The sequence below is a fragment of the Bos taurus genome, chromosome 1 (assembly GCF_002263795.3).
Source record: "Bos taurus isolate L1 Dominette 01449 registration number 42190680 breed Hereford chromosome 1, ARS-UCD2.0, whole genome shotgun sequence".
In the NCBI taxonomy this organism is placed as follows: domain Eukaryota; kingdom Metazoa; phylum Chordata; class Mammalia; order Artiodactyla; family Bovidae; genus Bos; species Bos taurus.
In genome coordinates, this window is record NC_037328.1 from 117,192,133 (window position 1) to 117,209,829 (window position 17,697).

General features: G+C 44.7%; 1 protein-coding gene across 1 annotated transcript in view; it reads left to right on the forward strand.

The window, feature by feature from the left end:
• The window catches only part of CLRN1 (clarin 1), a 43,669-nt gene extending 30,982 nt beyond the window's left edge, over window positions 1-12,687 (forward strand). The window contains exon 3 of the mRNA NM_001192101.1: window positions 12,422-12,687. Within this exon, the coding sequence (NP_001179030.1) occupies window positions 12,422-12,687 (266 nt within the window). The remainder of the gene's footprint in view (window positions 1-12,421) is intronic.
• The last annotated feature ends 5,010 nt before the right edge of the window (window positions 12,688-17,697 follow it).

Consider the following 17,697-nt stretch of genomic DNA (forward strand, 5'->3'; position numbering starts at 1 on the left):
GGGGAGGGAAAAGAGCTCTTTCTGCTTGTCTGTCTGGGACCTTGCACGCTGCCTGGAGTAACAATGCTGTGAGCATCTCCTAGTGTGTCCTGATGTGCTGCATGCCAGACCCTCTGGGGAGAGAAGGAAAGGGAGCCAAGTTCTGGATGAGGCCAACAATGGTGCAGTCACCACAGCTCGCTTGTCTTTAGGGTCCAGAATCCTGGTGCCATCCTGGACCAGAAGTGCCTCCCACTTCTCATGGCCTCCAGTCCAGCTCACGATCCTCAGTCTCCTATTATCATTCTCTCATGAAACCACCCAAGTCAGTTAATTTGGTTTTTCTCATCTTGTCAATTATAGCCTAGATCTGAGATATAACACTAGATTTCTTAGTGGTCTCCCATGGTGCATTTTGGGGCTTCCCAGGAAGGGCCAGTGGTAAAGAACCAACCTGCCAATGCAGGAGATGGAAGAGACACAGGTTAGATCCCTGGGTTGGGAAGATTCCCTGGAGGAGGGCATGGCAACCCACTCCAGTATGTTTGCCTGGAGACTCTTATGGACAGAAGAGCTTGGCAGGCTACAGGCCATAGGGTCACAAAGGGCTGGACATGACTGAAGCAATTTAACACACATGCATAGTGCATTTTGGACAGTGATTCTCTTCTGGGACGGTGTATTAGAATCACCAGAAGAAAGTTCTAAATATACTGGGACTTCCCTGGTGGTCCAGTGGTTAAGACTCCACCTTCCAATAACGGGGATGCAGGTTCAATCACTGGTTGGCGACTAAGAACGCACATGCCTCAGGGCTAACAAGAGAAGCCCATATCCTGCAACTACAGAACCTGTGCACCCATGCTCTGCAACAAGAGGAGCCCATGCATGGCAATGAGAAGCCCTTTCACCACAACTAGAGAAAGTCTGCATGCCACAATGAAGACTCAGAGCAGCCAAAAAAAAAGTTCTAAATATAAGGATGCTGGATCCAACACCACACTAATTAAATTGGAATCTCTGGTGATGGAGGCTGGGCACTGGTCTTTTTAAAGGTTCCTAAAGCAGAAACATTACTTTACAATAAAGGTCCATCTAGCCAAAGCTATGGTTTTTCCGGTAGTCATGTATGGATGTGAGAATTGGACTATAAAGAAAGCTGAGCACTGAAGAATTGACGGTTTTGAACTGTGGTGTTGGCGAAGACTCTTGAGAGTCCCCTGGCCTGCAAGGAGATTAAACCAGTCAATCGTAGAAGAAATCAGTCCTGAATACTGTGATGCTGAAGCTGAAACTCCAATACTTTGGCCACCTGATGCAAAGAACTGATTCATTGGAAAAGACCCTGATGCTGGGAAAGATTGAGGGCAGGAGGAGAAGGGAACGACAGAAGATGAGATGGTTGGATGGCATTACTGACTCGATGGACATGAGCTTGAGTGGACAGGGAAGCCTGGCGTACTGCAGTCCATGGGGTTGCAAAGAGTTGGACATGACTGAATGACTGAACTGAACTGAACAGGGGATTCTAATGTGTGACCAGTGTAAGAACCACTGATACAGGTGCCTATGTTTCATTTATTCAACAAACCCTGACTGGTAGCCGCCATGAACCAGCCATTATGAGTGGGTGCTGGTGTTACCACAATTCACAGGCATACTGTCCTGCCCTCGTGGAGCCAACCATCTAGTGGGAGGTTCAACAGAAGTGTACACAGGGAATTAAAGGTCACAATAATCACAAAAACGGTGGTAAACAGACTGCCATGATGGAGAATGAAGGGGAGGGGAGATCAAGTCTTAATACGGTGGTTGGTGAAGGCTTCTCCAGGTAGCTGAGTTCTAAAGATACAAAGCTGAGAACCCTCAGAGAATTTCCCAAGGAGAGGAGAAAACACACAAGAGGAGATGCTAGGGAAAGAGGCCAACTTGCTGTAGGCACTGAAAGAAAGCCCATGCGACTAGAGGGTAGGCAGTGAGGGGAAAATGGCCAAAAAAAAGAAAGAAAGAAAGAAAGAAATTAGAGAGATCAGCTAACATCAGTTAATGTCAGACCTCAAAAGCCACTGTAAGTCTTTTAGAATTGATTCTAATTGCACAGAGAAGCTTTTTTGAAAGGCCTTAAGAAGCTGTCTGATAGCTGATTTACCTTTTAAGAAATGTCTGGTGAAAGAGTAGGCTATTGCATCGGAGATAGAGAGAGATGAATGGATTCTAAAAACATTTTGAAAGTAGATCCAAAATGTTTTGCAGGCAGCTTAAGCAATTAGTAGACAGTGGTGGCATTAACCAAGATGAATAAGTTGGGGGTGGAACAGGCTTAGAGTTCAGGGCAAAAAAGTGGTGGGGAGAGGAGCTTAGCATTAGAAATCAAGAATTCTATTTAGGGCCCATCAAGTTTGAGATCTTATGAGATGTTCAAGAGGACATGTCGAGTAGATAGTCAGGTATATGAGTCTGGAACTTAGAGAAGAGGTCTAGACAAAAAACATAAATTTAGGAGTTGTCAGGATATACATATTATTCAAAGCAATGAAAATGGATGAGATCATCTAGAAAGAGAATGTAGATACAGAAAAATTGGCCTAGGGCCAATCCCATCAGTTGGTTCTGGGGTTGAGAAGGAGGAGGAGCTAGGAAAGGATACTGACCAGGCCTCTCTGGAGATGAAGAAGGAAAATCAGGAGATGTGGTATCCTGGAGGCTACAAGATGGGAAAGTTTCAAGTGTACAGGTCAACAACAGAAAACCAACTCATAGTTACCAAAGGGGGAAGGTGTAGGGGGAGGGATAAATTAGGAGTGGCGATTAATAGATACTAACTATATATAAAATAAATAAACTATATTTAATAAATATAATACTATATATATATATATAACCATATATAAAATAGATAAACAGCAAGGTCCTGCTGTATAGTACACGGAACTATAGTCAAAATCCTGTAATAAATCATAATGGAGAAGAATATGAAAAAGACTATATACAAATATATATACGTAACTGAATTACTTTGCTGTACACTAGGAACTAGCACTGGTTCAGACAGTAAAGAATCGGCCTGCAGTGTGGGAGACCTGGGTTTGACCCTTGGGTTAGGAAGATTCCCTGGAGGAGAACGTGGCAACCCACTCCGGTATTCTTGCCTGGAGAATCCCCATGGACAAAGGAGCCTGGCGGGCTACAGTTCATGGGTCACAAAGAGTTGGACACAACTGAGTGACTAAGCACAGACAGGAACTAACACAACATTGTAAATCAACTATACTTTAATTAAAAGTTAAAAAAAAAAAAAACCAGTACAGGTCACCAGTGAGCTTTGTGAAAAGGAGGCCACCCACAAGAGTCAATGAGAGGGAGGCGAGTGTGGCCAGGGAAGGCAGAATGGGGAAAACAAGGTGAAAAAAACCTTCCTTCAAGGTTCATAATATAGTAGGAGAGAGATAAATGTACTCAAATAAAGGAGGTAGAGAAATAGAGGGAACCCAAACAGAAGGAGTGGATCTTGGAAGCAACTAGACCCGTAGCTTCACACCAGAGAATTGACTATATAAGTGTATGCCTTTTCTACATTCCATTCAAGAAATTTCCCAATTGATGATAGAGAGTCTAACTCCCATGTGCATGTAAGAAAGCAGGTTACATGGAAGACTTGCCAAGGACCCATGGTAGAATATTCTAGGCAGTTCAGTGAATATTCTCTGAGGATGCTATAAAATGCATTTATTCATGCCTTTTAGAGGTGATGAAAACCATCAAAATGTGGACTTACTGCAAATTGTACTTATTGTATCTTCTCTTATATGCAGCATCATGTTTGAGTTACACCAATCAAGGCAAACAATGAAAATACCGCTTTTCTTTAAAAAGGGGACGCTCCTAATATGGGAGTAATTAATTAGGATAATTGTAACCATGGCATGGGACATTAATAAGCACAGTCAATATAAAATATGAAGACAGGAAAATAAAGAACAGTACAGAAATAGAAAGATGCTTATGTCATAGATCAGTTTCAGGATTCATAATATCCTGGCCTCTCTAACAAGCCTGTGTATGCATATGTGTGTGTGTTTGTGTGTGTGTGTGCGCCAGCTAAGTCGCTCAGTTGTATCTGACTCTTTGTGACCCTGTGGACTGTAGCCTGTCAGGCTCCTCTGTTCATGGAATTTTCCAGGCAAGAATACTGGAGTGGGTTGCCATTTACCACTCTGAGGGATCTTCCTGACTCAGGGATTGAACCCAAATCTCCTTCAACTCCTGCATTAGCAGGCAGATTATTTACCACTAGTGCCACATGGGAAGCCCTGTAATAAGTCTAGGGCATATTATTCTGCAACTGTTAGTTGAAAAACCAACTGCAACTTATTTCCACATCAATCCTTATGGAGGAGCTGTTGTTCAGGGTCTGAGAAAGAAATCAAGGATGTCCAGGCATCAAAGCTACAGAGCCTGAGGAGGATAGGATTGGTTGTAAGAAAAGTCAGCAACAAAAATATTCCACGAGTTTCTCAGCATATACTTTGGAAGGAGACCACAGGAGGGAGAGAAGTAATATTAGCCAGCCTGTCATGGCAATGGGCAAGGAGTTTTGTCTAGATGTGCAGGGTACCATCTGAAGGGCCAGAATCATAGTGAGGGGACTGCATTCTAGGTCATTCATGGTAAGGATGCAGTAGAAGGGCTGTTTAGATCACTTAGCTCAGGGCCTGGCTGTGTGTGATCTCCTGCAAGGAGACCCTCAATCTTGTCCTAACACAATTGCAAAAAGACTCCTGTCTGTTCAGAATGGTTACTTACGTCTTCCCTCTGTTTCATTTATTTTTAAGTTTTTTATTTTGGCTGCACTGGGCTCTTCATTGCAGTTCAGAGGTGGTTGTGGCATATGGACTTAGCTGTCCCACAGCATGTGAGATCTTAGTTCCCCAACTAGGGATCAAGCCCGTGTCCACTGCATTGGAAGGCAGATTCTTAACCACTGGACCACCAGGAAAGTCCCACCCTCTTTTAATTTAGAGTCAAAACCTAAGTCCTTTCTACAACTTTCAAAGCAGTACTTGCTCTGCCCACCACAAAAACCGCACACGTGCCTCATGTCTTACTCCTCTCTGCCTGGTTCTCTTCTAAAACCACCTGGTTCCTTTGCATTCACTGTTCCTTCTGTTTGAAATGCTCCTCCCCTCAAATACCTGTCATCTAACTGCCTGACATCATCAAGAGGCACTGAAATGTCATCTTCTCTCTGGGACCTCCCCTGGCCATCTCTCTTCCCTGCTTTATTTTATTCTCTTTAGTACACATCACACTCTGATAAACTATAGAATGGACTTACTTATTTTGTTATTGCCTCTCTCTCCATTCTCACCATCACTAAGATACATATCCCATCAAGATAGGAATTTTCATCTGCTTTTGCGGGAGTCGGGATACTATGATATAGAAGATAGCATCTTATTTATTTTTGGCCATGCCATGTGGCATGTGGGATCTTCGTTCTGTGACCGAGGACCAAACCCATGTCCCCTGCATTGGAAATGCAGAGTCTTAACCACTGGACCACCAGGGAAGTTGCTCATCTGCTTTTTCAGTGCTGTATCCCCAGTACCTAGAATAGTTCAGTAAGCATCCAGTATTTGTTGAATAAATGAATAAAACAGAATAAGCTCTGAACATTTTCTAGTAACAAATGACCATCTCCTTTTCTGAAAATCAATTTAGATTAGACAAACATGGTGTTTTAAGACCATTTCTTCTTTGCATGAATCATTCTCACTCATGTGACATTTCTAAAACTTAAGTTAGATATGGGCTCTGCAACTCTCTATGACAGAAGACATATATTACAGAAGAAGGGGGAAAGCTGAACCTAACTGGTATTATGAGTGCTGAAGAACTGATGCTTTTGAACTGTGGAGCTGGGGAAGACTCTTGAGACTCTCTTGGACTGCAAGGAGATCAAACCAGTCAATCCTAAAGGAAATCAACTCTGAATATTCATTGGAAGGACTGATGCTGAGGCTGAAGCCCCAATACTTTGGCCACCTATTGTGAAGAGCCATTGGAAAAGACCCTGATGCTGGGAAAGATTGAAGGCAGAAGGAGAAGGGGGTGACAGAGGATGATATAGTTGCATGGCATCACCGACTCAATGGATGTGAGTTTGAGCAAACTTGGGGAGATAGTGAAGGACAGAGAAGCCTAGTGGGCTTCAGTCCACTGGGTCACAAAGAGTTGGACAAGACTGAGCAACAGAACAGCAACTGGTATTATAACTTCATCCACACCTGCTATTTAGAAACACGTGACCAAATGGCTCTCATGATAACCTCAATCTATTCTTAGGGATTAGCTTGCCTTACTAGTCTAGATGGTAGCCACTGGTGTCTAAAGTAGTCTGGAACTGGAGCAGTTTCCTTTTGGGGAAGAAATCATGGCCAGAGATCTCACCAATAAAACTGATTTTCTAATGAAATTACATAATTTCACAGAAAATTAGCACTTACACCTGAAAAGCTGTGGTTTTCCTACCACCGTGTATCATCTCTGAAGTCTCCTTAAAGAAGGAAATTTTCAATTTATCATGCTGTGGAGGAAAGGGAATGCCTCTAAGAGTTGCCATCGCAGGTACAGAAAACTTTTCTCCCTTCCCTTCCAGGTTCTTTGCCTGGTCTCATAATTAAATTGATAAAGGCAGATTAACAAGAGAAGACCAAATTTAATTTCGTACTAGAGCTCATAAAATATGAGACTCGAAGAACTGACCCAAGCAGGCAGCTTTTACATCTTTCAGACAAAGAAACAATAATTTGTGAAAAATTAGTAAGACAAAGTGGCTAGGGCTTGGGGTAGTAAATTGGTGAAGAACTTACAAGTTTTGTTTAGACAGGCATCTTGGCCCTGAATTCTCTATCTCTGGTGATAAGGATGTCCTCCACCCTCCAGGTACAGAGAGGGTGCCCTTCAAGTGGGCAATTTATTTCCTGATTTCAGGGAGACAGAGGAGGGTCAGAGTATCCTTCTTGTACTAGCTGCTTCTTATGTAACTTAAATTCAAAATAATCAATATGTTGAAGTGGGATAATTTAGGGTGGCAAATCCTGACCCCAGTTATCTCTAAAAGAGTTTAAAGATGACGTGTTAGCTCTTTGGAAATCTTGGCCATTGTTTTAAATGAATTGAAATTCTAATTTACTATTTCCCAAATGCAATCTTAGTGATAATAGAATGCTTCAGAGTTGGGGTTTTGTTTTATTTTTTCACCTTTGAGGGAACATTTCCACCAGACTCCATGGATCCTGTCAGGATGTTCCCACCCATGAGACCATAGTCAACCTTAGGGGTCACCAAGGGATGAAGAAGCGGTGTTCTTGTTGGCTGTGACCTTCATTCCCTACATGTAAGGACTGGAGGAGAGAGAGATGTCCAATCCTGCAGCCCCAGACAGCTGCCAGAGGGGAGCCCTGAGTGTGCAGTGTCTAGTACATGACACATGTTTGTTAATTGACTGATGATTCATGGTTTGATGGCCTTATAACTTGGCTATCCTATTCAGTCAGAAATTAACTGAGCAATCAAAGTCATTAAAAGGAGAAGGGGAAAAAGCCACTATGGTACCAGCCAGATGGTGGGGAAATCAAACACGTGAAAGGAAAACAGCTCATCTTTGAGTAAGACACCGGCAGAAAAACCTCAGTCATGTGCCTGGTTATAGTCTAAATCCTAGCTTGAGCAAGGCTTGTTGGGTTTTCCTACATCTGTTGTACTCCAATCTTTCTTGTGAGCTGGAGCAGTGTTGGTCAGATAGACAGACCTGGGGGGTGGGGACTGAAATGGCCCCAGCTGAGTTTGGGCTCTTGGGGGACACACAAGTAACTGGGCAAAGAAAGAAGGAAGCATGCAGGCATGATCCTAACCTCTGAGAGGCTGTGGGCAAGAGCATGAATGCAAGTCCACATACCACATGTCTAAACAGTTCAAAGTTATAAGCTAAACTATTCAATGAAACATATTCTATCCTTCTCCCTTGACAAATAAGGTTCTGGAAGCAAGATTCAAATTAGAGTACTTAAAAAATTAATATTCTCTTATAATTAAAAAAATTTATATTTATTTATTTAATTGGCTGTGCCAGGTCTTAGTTGCAGCATGTGGGATCTAGTTCCCTAACCAGGGATTGAACCCAGGCTCCCTGCATTGGGAGTGTAGAGTCTTAGCCACTGGACCACCAGGGAAGTCCCAAATTTAGAATTCTTGAGCTCTGGAAATTCTGCACCTGAATGTGGCTAAGGGAGGAGTACCATCCCCTGTCTCTTCACTTCTCTTCCCATGCCTGGTTCCATCCACACTGTAAAGGGCCTCAAGCAAGCACATATGAACACTCCACCGCATATCCAACCTCTGACCATGCCTGCCAAACAGCTGTTCTTTTCCTTGGCCACTCTCAGGCCTCAGAGCTGTACAGCACCTGCCACAAAATCCACCCCTGGGGAGATGGACCCTGGAAAGACACTCATGCCAGCTCAGGAAGAGTGCTCAGGGCTGTGTGCAGAGAAAATTCCTGAGTCCCAAGAGTACAGTCTTCAAGGCAAATAGATGAGGAAACAATGGAAAATGACAGACTTTATTTTCTTGGGCTCCAAAATCACTGCAGATGGTGACTGCAGCCACGAAATTAAAAGACGCTTGCTCCTTGGAAGGAAACCTATGACCAACCTAGACAGCATATTAAAAAGCAGAGATATCACTTTGCCAACAAAGATCCATATAAAAGCTATGCTTTTTCCAGTAGTCATGTACAGATGTGAGAGTTGGACCATAAAGAAGGCTGAGCACTGAAGAACTGATGCTTTTGAACTGTGGTGTTGGAGACGATTCTTGAGAGTCCCTTGGACTGCAAGGAGATCAAACCAGTCAATCCTAAAGGAAATTAGCCTTGAATATTCATTGGAAGGACTGATGCTGAAGCTCCAATACTTGGGCCACCTGATGCAAAGAGCCAGCTCATTAGAAAAGACCCTGATGCTGGGAAAGATTGGAGGCAGGAAGAAAAGGGGCTGACAGAGGATGAGATGGTTGGATGGCATCATCAACTCAATGGACATGAGTTTGAGCAAACTCTGGAAGATAGTGAAGGACAGGAAAGCCTGGCGTGCTGCAGTCCAAAGAGTCAGACACAACTTAGTGACTGAACAACAGCAAGAGTATAGTCTAGAACGCAGTCAAGGACTGTAGATGGACCCATTCCATTGACATCAAGGATTCCTCACCTTATGGGGGAGAGGTATCAACAGGACAGAGAGCAGGACCCTTTAAATATGGCGCCCATAGCAGGAACCCCTTCGATGGAGTCTAAGGGCCAAACTAGAAACATGCTGAACCCTATTCTTATCATTACTCACACTTATTCTTGTCCCTTACACCCCTCTCTCCATGTCCCCAGCAGCCACGCCAAAAAGAGAAACACTTCTTGGGTATCTTTTGTTCCATAAGCCATAAAGAGGTATCAGTGGCCCTATATTTCTTTTAGAGCTGGGGAAAGAGAAGCAAAAATGCCCCAAGTTCACACTGAGCTGTTTCCCTCCATGTGTCTTAGCATCACTCAGGGGTTGGCAGAGACTCAGGCTGGGTTTCCATGCTCTGACTCTGAAATGACCAAGTCTACTTCACGGATAACTCCTAAATCCAGAGCTAAATCATAGACTATCCTCTTAACGACTACATCGTGTTTTGGGAGCTTGCAGGCTTGAAGTATTAGCTCCAGCAAAGGGCTATTGGTTTTAAGATACCCCAGCAACCTTGACTTTAAGAATTTGAAATGTGGTCTCACTATGATGCAGTCTCCTTAACAAAGTAGTACCTTTAAAATATTAAACAACTTGAAAAAGGAAACCGAACTTGAATTTTTCTTTCAAGCACCCAGAATATACAGGGTTTCACTTCTGTCTGAAATTCACCATCTCCTCACACAAAGAAGGTTCTCATGGTAAAAGCAATGGCATTTTCTCCACAATTTTCAAATAAAAGATAAAGAGAAAACAGCATCGCAGCCTCTTTGTTAGTTTGAACAATAAAGGAATAATACGGTTTTGCCAGGGGAGAGCTCTGGTTTTAAGCTCAGAATACAAAAATAGGCTGACAATTTTTACAAAGGAATATTCCGCGAGGCCGGTGGGAAGTGAAGTTTCTAGAAAATTATATCATTTGATTATTTGGGGGTGTATGATTACGAGGAGCAAGCTGGTGGGGCCAGTCCTCAGTGAAATTCTAATAGAAGAAATGGAATTTCACTTTTCCTGTTCACTCCTGACCCTACCCATCTCTACCAACCCAAACCCAGCCTTTGGAAAAGGAATGGGGCAACATTTGCATGTTAGCACCTCATGTCTGGAATGTTCTCCCCACACAGTCCAGCCTCCCTTTGCTAACTTTTCCTACAGCTACTTCCAAAGAACCTTCTAGGATGCTGCCCGCCCTCTCAGGTATAGCCACCCGCACCTCCCTTTACTCTGATGCTCACTGCGATAGGTTTATAACTTTTTTATCTGAGTTCCCTGCCCAATTATACTCTCTGTTAGAGCAGAAGCCACCATATACCTTTTCTTTCATGTTGAAAGCTCCCCACTACTACCGTGCTTGGCCCATCAGTAAGTCTCATTGAATAAAGGATTGAGTGAATTAATGAATGAGAACTTAAGCCACTACGTTGCTGCTCCCAGACATCTGAATTAACTGTCACTGAAGGCAAAAGCACTTACTCCTCTTCAAGGAGTCACAAATCTAATGGGAGAGCGTGTGAAGGAACAAGGCAGGGTAGCCTAACTGATGGAGTTAGGGGTTTTTTGGTGTGTAGTAGAGTGCAGTAAGGGATGATGGTTAAGACCTGCAAGGCAAAAAGAATACATAAACACCAGAGGAATAGTGACCAGTTAGCAAGCATTTCTCTGTGACTATTCTAATATCAAATGTTAATCTTGAATCATCTTTCTTATCCACATTTTGTAGACAAGGAAGGGGAGACTGGGAGGATAAAACTGACTTTGGGACTTCCCTGGTGGTCCAGTGGTTAGGACTCTGAACTGTCACTGCAGGGGGTGCAGGGTTGGTCCCTGATCAGGGAACTGAGATTCCACATGCAGCACAGAGTGACCAAATAAATAACATTTTAAATGGACTACTTTCATATAACAAAAGGGAGATTGAGAGTGTGAAACCAAATTGTTTTAATCAAAGTCAGAAAACCATTTCAGCAAGTCTCCTTTTAACTAGCAACCTGTTATGATGACCTGGGATGCATCTGTAGCTGTGGGAGCCCTCAGAGCCCTGGCTCTCCATGGTGTCCCCGACTCTGCCCCTCCTTGCCACGTGCTTCTGCCCCCCTGTGCCACCCACCCCTCTGGGGGGCTCCCTTCCTCCATCCTCAGGGGAGAGGGCCTGAGTTTTCAGGCACCACTCAACATGTTGTGCCCCTGTCCTGCAGAGAACTCCAGGCCATAGTCACACCATTTAAAAGTAGATTAGGCTACCAATGAGTAATAAACGAGAGGAAAATAATAATGATGGGTTAAACAAAATAAATACTTATTATTCTCTCATGTAAAAACCTAGAAGTTGAAGTCCAGGGCTGGTCTGGTGACTCCTGGTATCTGATATCCAAGATTCCTCCTTTCCTATTTTACCATAACACACGGCTTCCATTTCTAAGGCCACATTGCCCAAAATGGTGCTCCAGCCATTGCATACATATTTCAGCGACAGGAAGGACAACAGGGAAAGAAAGTGGAGGCCCCTAATGCTGCACACTTCAAGGAAACTTTTCTAGCCCCACATACCAACCTCCCTCAACCAATGTAGTCTTTGTTCAAGGCAGCCACATACCTAGGTAAAAATCCTGAGTTCTGTTACAACAAGGAGAATAGGTACTCTCCACCTTAACATGTTAGACATGGCTGCCTTTGCACAGGGACACCTCTGGGCAGCTGTGGCCAGGTGGGAGCCGGAGGAGGGGAAGGAAAGCTTTCAGCCCTTTCACAAGGGGACTAGATGACAACATTTTTCGTGTATGGCCTGTGAAGTACAGAGAAACGTGCTCTCTTGAAGTCATACCATAGCCGGGCTTGCTGTGCAGCCTGATTCCACCACCGCGCTTTTAAGGCGCCCAGCAATTCAGCCTCTCTTCATGCGAAGTGGGACATCTCCTAGTCTTTGTTAGACTGGCTCGATTCTACCCTGCAACAAGTCTTCTCACTCAGAGCCATAACCCAGACACTGCCGCCCGTCGTTGGGGTATCAGGCTCATGATTACGTATTTGAAGTATTTTTGTAGACAAATGCAAATGAGCTGGTGGGAAAGGCTTTCTTTAGCTTGCACGTAAACCCTCTTCCTCGTCCCTTACAATCAGGAAATGTTGTCCCAGCGCGTTGTTTGTTCTTTCTCTTGCAGGCTCCTGTGGCTGTCTTGTCATGATATTGTTTGCCTCTGAAGTGAAACTCCACCACCTCTCAGAAAAAATTGCAAATTACAAGGAAGGGACTTACGCCTACAAAACGCAAAGTGAAAAATATACCGCCTCCTTCTGGGTGGTTTTCATTTGCTTTTTTGTTCATTTTCTGAATGGGCTTCTAATACGACTTGCTGGATTTCAGTTCCCTTTTGCGAAATCTAAAGACACAGAAACAGCTAATGTAGCTGCAGACCTAATGTACTGAAAGGCCAACATGTCTGTCATTCTCACAGAGACGAGACTAGCTCTGGTCACTTGGCTGTGGTTACTTTTGCTCAACCTTTTAGGTGCACAGCTTAAAGCACCAAGCCCTATGTGATATTATATACAAACTGGGTGCTAAGGACACAGGCAGGAAATGAAAGGGAGCAGAAGAAAGGCTTCAGAAGGTTGTTCAACCTGGTGGGAAATTGCTTCACCTGGCTAGTTGAGACAGTTGACTAGAATGACCAAACCATTACTCCACATCCACACCAGAGCGCAAAATGTCTGCTCTGCCAGGAAGAAATCAAGAGGTCTGAGGAACACATTTTAAAACAAACAAATACTATTTCTGATAATATCCACACATTTGTTGCCACAGATACCAGAAGACAGAACTGGAATCGCTTTCCTAAAATGATACTGCATTAATTGAGCAATGCTAAGTATATCAGGCACTTTTTAAAAACTCATTCAAAGCACTGTCTTATTTCCATGCCTGTTATTCAAAATGTATAAACCTCTAAAAGGGAAAAAGAAGAAACGCAGTACTTTCAATAGACATAATTGCTGGGACCACTGAGGAATCATGAAAAGTGATTCTGCCCAGTAAATTTGTTGCAAAATGACTCATTGGGAGCTGTTGCTTCAAACTTTTTAGTGTCTTCAAGCACTAAGTCCCACTTATGAAAATCGTATTACGTTGTGGAATTAAGACAGTATCACTGTCGTCTTGGGTGGTGGTCTGTCACAAAGCATGACCCAAGCTGACTTTTTTCCTCAGTTACCCATGAAGTTGCTGACCAGAGGCCGCAACTGAACCTAGAACTGACCATTCATCTGTCTTCCAACGGCTGCCCTGGAGAAAGCACTCAGGAAGAGGCGGGGAATGACAGAGAGCAGACCACCAGGCCCTTTGCCACAGCTGCTCAGCACTCAGTCCCCACACAAGAGGTTCTGAAAGGGCTCTTTTTAAAAAAATCCTTTTTTTGGTGGGGAACAATTTACAAGAAACAAATGACTGTGTACCTGACTATATACTTGCTCTGATGGTGATCTGAAGCCCACAGGCTAACATGAGAACACTCACTTCGTTTCCAGATGTTAGTCTCTCTACCTTCATTCAGGAAAGAACCTGGAGAATTTCCAGAAGACCATGAGTCCATCTAGTGAGAAAGAGGCTGCTTATTTCAGTAATGGGCTGGGGGCACCCAGTTCTGGAAGTCTTCATGAAACACTTACATACGGAAGCATTTCGTGGTCCCGTCTGCTCCTTCAGAGCAGCTGCTCTAGGAGTGGACAGGACAGCGCAAGGAACTCCACAGACCAGGGCAACTGGCCTGAGATCCCGAGAGGCCCCTCAGTCCCTTCTGACTCCTTTCTCTGTCTTCCCTTCTAACACCAAACTTTCTTCTTTAGAAAACACCTCCCTGATTGTTCTTTGTTCCATAAACAGAGAAAACTCAGAGCAGCAGCTGAAAATCCAGTGACAGCCTAACAGGCGAATGAATGATCTTCCCTGACGAGAACGATCACTCCCTGAGGAGTGGAGGCAGGGCTGCCGGTCCCTGCAAAGTGGGTCGCACCCAAAAATACAAGATACCACCCAGGCCCTCAGAGGACAGCACTTAAGTTGGCTCCCTCTCTTCTCTCAGAAGAAACCTCTGTGCCATGTGGCCTTCGAGTAAAGCTTTCCAAGGAGGACGTGACCGGGTCGATCTCTGAGAGTCCCTCTGGGAGGATCACAGCCCAGGGATGACAATCATCACTCTGTCTGACCTCCCGCCCCAGGTGGCAGCCTGGGTCTCACATTCTCACGGGGACGCGGGGCCCCCTGCTGGCTCCGGGGCAGCAAACAGGAACGCAGCAGGGCGCTCCTTTCCCGGTGTCCACACACACCATCAGCATCCGTGCTTATTACGCTGTGGGAAAGAACAGCAAGGAACGGAAAGCCAGGTTCTACGGGGCAGAGCTGGCTGTGCACGTACACAATAAACTCCCTGAATCCCGTGGAGGCTGCAGAACCGAACACATGCATATGGGGCGGGAGAGGAGGCTGCGGAGGAGGGCGCCTTCCCTCCGTGCACGCTGTGCCGATTACAAAGGTCTTTTGCTCTGGAGGTCCCCTTGGCTGCTTCAGAGCAGCTGCTCTCACAACCCTTTACATGCTCTCAAGGCCGGTGCAAAATGGAGACAGTGCCTGCACACAAGGAAGGGCAGTGTCTGACGCGCATCCTTGCCCACCAGAAGCTGCAGACTCACACTGGCTGCCACACAGGGGCTCCCTTGGCCCTGCTCGTTTGTTGCCCCCTTTCCCCCGCTGGCCCTCTGTAGTGGATAATGTTTTGCATTCCCCATCAGGTTCCTCTCAGGCACACAGCTAAGCCACAGTTCCCAGCTCCTTTGCAGCTGGGGCCATGGGAGTGAGTCTGTGTCGATGGGATGTAGGCTGGTGACCTGAGCTACTCTCGGGCTTGGCCCTGAAGACTCTCACTTGAGATCCTCCACCTCTGTCCGCCCCTGGCAGTACAGCCTGGGAAGTCATGGGATCCAGGAGGTGAGGTGACGAAACAGAGGCGGGCCTTGTGACCTGCCTGGGAGTGTGACAAGAGTGGTAAATAAACTTTCTGTAAAGCCGCTGAGTTGGGGTGGTTATTTTTTAGTACCCAAGCCTCGCCAACAAAGCCTTGCTCTCCAGGAAAGCTCTGCTTCACGCCAAGGAGACACTCTCTAAGCCCCTTGAGATACAGCCTCAGGCCAGGGGCACCCTCAACCACAACCACTGAGTGACTGTCTGTACCATTGCCTTCCTTGAAGCCCCGGCCCTCTAGCCACATTACTTATCCCCTTATCCCCAAAATGAAGACCAGAGAATGAATTTTCTGCATAAATATCTCAAGAGTAAATGAATACTATAACTTATGCTGGTATCCTTCAGTATGCTTTCCAAATGCTGGTTAGTAAATCCCTTTTCATTCATTCAAATCTTTCGTCTACAGTGGATCTAGCTGTGTGTAAAGCATTGAAGATGGGGGAGGAAATGTACAGTCAGGAAAATGTTTTTTCATTTTTTAATAAACATTTTTTCTTGATCTTTGGTTGAGAGCCAAGAAAAATATCTTTCAATTGCCTTGAAAAGAAGTGAAAGTATTAGTCGCTCAGTTGTGTCTTAACTCTTTGCAACCCCATGGACTGTAGCCCGCCAGGCTCCTCTGTCCATGGAATTCTCCAGGCAAGAATACTGGAGAGTGTTGCCATTTCCTTCTCCAGGGGATCTTACCAACCCAGGGATCAAACCCAGATTTCTTACATTACAGGCAGATTCCTTACCATATGACCTTACCCTCACTTCCCCCTTCTGAGGGGTCATGGCATTGAGAGGAGGAATTTTCCACAGTTCTGGGTCAGACAAGTCCTAAGCCAAGTCTTGGGGCCTTGAGTGGTGTCCTTCCTGCAAGGTCGCTGACAGGACACTCATTCTCTGCTGTCAACTAGGGCTTCACCTGGACTGCAGTGAGGATGACACCTGGGCACTGCCTCAGTTTCCCCAATGTTCTCTGGTGCTGGAAAAAGATGACCCTCACTCCAGCAGAGATTTTAGGTATAATCTAGTGTACTTCCTCTCCTTTTCCTGCCCCTCCTGGCCCTAGGGATTTTCTAGCTAGTTTGGAGGAAAAGGGGCTTCCCTGGTGGCTCAGATGGTAAAGAATCTACCTGCAATCCAGGAGACCTGGGTTCGATCCCTGGGTTGGGAGACTCCCCTGGAGAGGTGCATTGCAACCCACTCCAGTATTCTTGCCTGGAGAATCCCATGGACAGAGGAGCCTGGTGGGCTACAGTTCATGGGGTCACAAAGAGGCAGACATGACTGAGTGAATAACACTATCACTTTTTGGAGAAAAAAGCAACCTTCTTCTGCAAGAATGTATGTGACTCTGTTTCACTCCTAAATTAGTGACCATTGAACTTAATATCACTTTTTACATTTCACCACAGTCATCCACTTCTGTCCAAATTGTATATGAAGCTACCTGGACTGGGCAGAGATGTTTGGAGTACAGGTGTAGGAGTGAAACAGGCATGGAGGAGCAGAAAAGCAAATAGAACCAGTGAAATATTGCCCCCACCCTACAAACACACATTAACATAAAACCGGCAATAAGAACTGGAAACTATACACAATATTTTGTAATAATCTATAAGGGAAAAGAATCTGTAAAAGAGTATGTGTGTGTATACACACACACACACACACACACATATATATAAAATGTACAACTGAATCACTGTGCTGTACACCTGAAACCAATACAACATTGTAAATCAACTATACATCAATTAAAAAGAAACGTAACACTGGGAACTCTGCTTCACTTTTTTTTTTTTTTCAGTTTTTAGCAGATTTCACAGCCACCCTTCCACCTGCACAAATAAGCTATTTCCTTTTTTAAAATTCATAAATATACAAAAACATAAAATATATTTATGCCATATCCATTAATCCTCTATTCCTTACCTCAAAAAAAAGAAAACATTCTATTTTACTTAGTATCTTGGTCAGGAAACATTTAATTTAGAAACAAAGACCCACTTAAAACATCTTAAGTGAGAAAGGAGTGAGGGAGAGAATGCATGGGAGAGAGATTCACTCGAAAGACACAAGGCATCTTCATCTCACTGGTACCCAGGGCGCTGTGTGCACTCAGCCCCTGGACAGGCAAGTCTATCGGAAAGTCCAGTGAGACCAAGGTTGCCCTTCCCTTCCTTTCTCTTTTCTCCTACCCCTCCTCTGTGTGTGTGGATCTAAGGCCACTGGCTCAGGCCCCTGTTTTCTCCCTAAGCCTTTAATTCACTTTCCTCTCTCTTTCTGCCCACCAGCTTTGTTTTTTCAAAGTATGAGAGGAGAAACTCCATCTCTACATTGTCTACAGGATCTACAGTATCCCCTAAGACCCAGGACCAATGAGTGAGAGGGATTGGGGGAGGGAGTGGGAGAGAGAGAGAATGAACATCA